The sequence below is a fragment of the Carya illinoinensis genome, chromosome 11 (assembly GCF_018687715.1).
Source record: "Carya illinoinensis cultivar Pawnee chromosome 11, C.illinoinensisPawnee_v1, whole genome shotgun sequence".
In the NCBI taxonomy this organism is placed as follows: domain Eukaryota; kingdom Viridiplantae; phylum Streptophyta; class Magnoliopsida; order Fagales; family Juglandaceae; genus Carya; species Carya illinoinensis.
Window position 1 is genome coordinate 29,408,905 of NC_056762.1, and position 2,738 is coordinate 29,411,642.

Sequence of the window (2,738 nt, forward strand, 5' to 3'; positions counted from 1 at the left end):
CTGTTTTTCTCGTAATAACAGCCCCCACACATAAACTGACACGTAGCCAAGCTCACAAGAAATTGTCTGAAGAACATTCCAGTTGATTTCAGAAACAACCCAAAAGAGACTCTGTTATACGTACGAAAGGAAATGTAAAACCCTCGTTAACACCACAGGACAAAGACGAAGCCGCACCATACCAGCATTGTTGTTGCCATAGCTAGACTTCGCCGCACCACCAAGAGCCGTCGTAGTCCACGGAGGTCGCCGCCATCTCCACCGCCACTCCATAGTTTGATTTTTGCCCATATTTTTTGTGTATTTACCTATCTTGAATCTGAATGAGATGTTGTCACATTGGTCACTTTGCAAACTTTACTTGTACACAAATTCATCAACCTTGTTTCTTATATTTGCAGGAACTATTAGAAGAATAAAATGATTTTTTTGTAAATTAGAAATTGCATGAAGTAGAGGAAAAATTAATTCATTGTGCTGTATTTTAGCTTGAAAAATTAAGTTTGATCTCCCTGTCCAAACCTGAATTGAAACTTTAGCAAAATGGGTAAAGTTCTACAATGCCCAATAACCATAAATGCATTGAGTGTAAATTTCAGATTTTATAATTTACGAGTATTTTTTTTTTAATCTGCAATGCCCAATAATTAAGATTTTTCTGAAATTAGAAGACATAAATTAGAGTGATCTTCCTTTATTTTAGTTTGAGTCATTTTTAGGTTTTTCGTTATTATCTTTTACTTTCTAAATTTTGGAGTTTAGATTGATTTTGTATGCATCTGAATTTTTTTTATGTAAATTATAGAATATAACCATTGATTTGCTAGTAAATCCATTATAGTTACAAATTTTTTTTTTTTCTTTTGAAATCATCCGAATCAAATTTTGTGTTAACTATTATTTTGTGTTTTTTATTTTGTAACAAATGATAAATTTTGGAGCTCCGATAGTGATGATGTTGAGATGATGCCGAGTCACACATGTGTAGAAGGTGAAGATGTCGAAGAAGTAAATGTAGAAGATGTTGTGAATGTGGAAGATGAAGTTCGTGTGGATGTTGATGTGAATGTGGAAGATGGAGGCCGTGTGGATGATGGAGTGAATTTGATTTCTTCTTCAAGTAGTGGTTTATTGGAGTCATTCATCGGTATGAAATTTGATGACGTAGAAGATGCCCAAGCATTTTATAAGGCGTATGCAAGAAGAGTTTTGCCATTCATACCAATCATACTCAATTGTCGAAAGAGGAGAAAAAACTTATTGCAGTAGACTATGTTTGCTCAAGAGAAGGATTTCGACGGGAAAGGAGCAAACATGTAGAAAGAACAATTCTGGAAACTGCAGAAATAAAGATTGGATGTAAAGCAATAATGAGGATAAAAAAAGAGAGTGAAAAGTGGATAGTATGTAACTTTGTGATGGAACATAATCATGCTCTACTTACATCAAGAAGTACTAGTTTTCTCCGTAGACATAGGGGAGTCACACGTGTCCAAAAAAAACTCATTATGACTTTAAATGAGTCCAGTGTATCGACTAGGAAGATAATGTCGGTGTTGAGTAAAGAATTAGGGGGTGACTTTAATATTGGTTGCATTGGGAAAGATGTGGAAAATTACTTAGGAAACAAAAGAAAAAAAATTGTTTGAAGAGGGAGATGCTCAAAGGTTATATGCGTATTTTCTTGATCGACAATGCAAAGAGTCTGGATTTGTGTACTCCATACAAGTTGATGAGAATGGGTGTATAGGAAGTTGTTTTTGGGCAGATGCGAGATCAAGGGCGGCGTACCAATATTTTGGGGATGTTGTCACATTCGATGCTACATATTTGACAAATTTGTATAAGATGCCATTTGTGCCATTTTTTGGAGTTAACCATCATCACCAAACCATCATATTTGATTGTGCTTTGTTAGTAAATGAAACAGGCGAATCCTATGTTTGGTTATTGAGAACATGGCAAGAGGCAATGCTTGGGCGTGCCCCTTCAACCATAATTACTGATGATGACAAAGCTATGGCAAAAGCCATTGTAGAGGTACTCCCAAATACAACTCATAGGTTGTGCTTGTGGTATATTTTACAAAAATTTCCCGAACACTTGGCTCATGTGTATAATAGATTTCCAGACTTTGGTAAAGATTTCTGTCATTGTATTCATGAAACAATTACAATTGAGGAATTTGAGCAGGCATGGAGTTTTATATTAGTGAAGTATGAGTTAGGAGATAATGCTTGGCTGCAAGGTATTTATAACCGACGTGAGAAGTGGGTTTCGGCTTACTTGCGTTCAACATTTTGTGCAGGCATGTCAACAACTCAAAGGAGTGAAAGCATGAACAAGTATTTTAAGGATTATATTCGTTCAAGCACGATGGTGAGTGACTTTGTGCATCAATATGAGAAAGCATTAGATGCACGTTACTTTAAAGAAAAAGAAAATGATGTGTGAACAAAATCTATACGGGCAATATTGAAAACGGGTTACAAAATTGAAGAAGAGGCCGCCATAGTTTACACGAGGAAAGATTTTATGAAATTTCAAGAGGAACTTTTCAATAGCCAACAATACAAGTCAACCAAATGTCGAAGTGATTGTGAAAGCAAGACATATGGGATGACAATTCAGGGTAAGGAAACCCCTATCTATTATGTGACATTGGAGAGTGGTCAAGAAAAGGCGACATGTACATGCCATATGTTTAAGTTTGTGGGAATTCTCTGTAGGCATATCCT

At 35.8% G+C, this 2,738-nt stretch overlaps 1 protein-coding gene across 1 annotated transcript; it reads left to right on the top strand.

Moving 5' to 3' along the window:
- The first annotated feature begins 966 nt into the window (after positions 1-966).
- LOC122282365 (protein FAR1-RELATED SEQUENCE 5-like) lies at positions 967-2,454 on the top strand. Its single transcript, XM_043094321.1, has 2 exons — positions 967-1,147; positions 1,703-2,454. The coding sequence occupies exons 1-2, from the start codon at positions 967-969 to the stop codon at positions 2,452-2,454; spliced, it is 933 nt and encodes a 310-aa protein (XP_042950255.1).
- Positions 2,455-2,738: the final 284 nt, after the last annotated feature.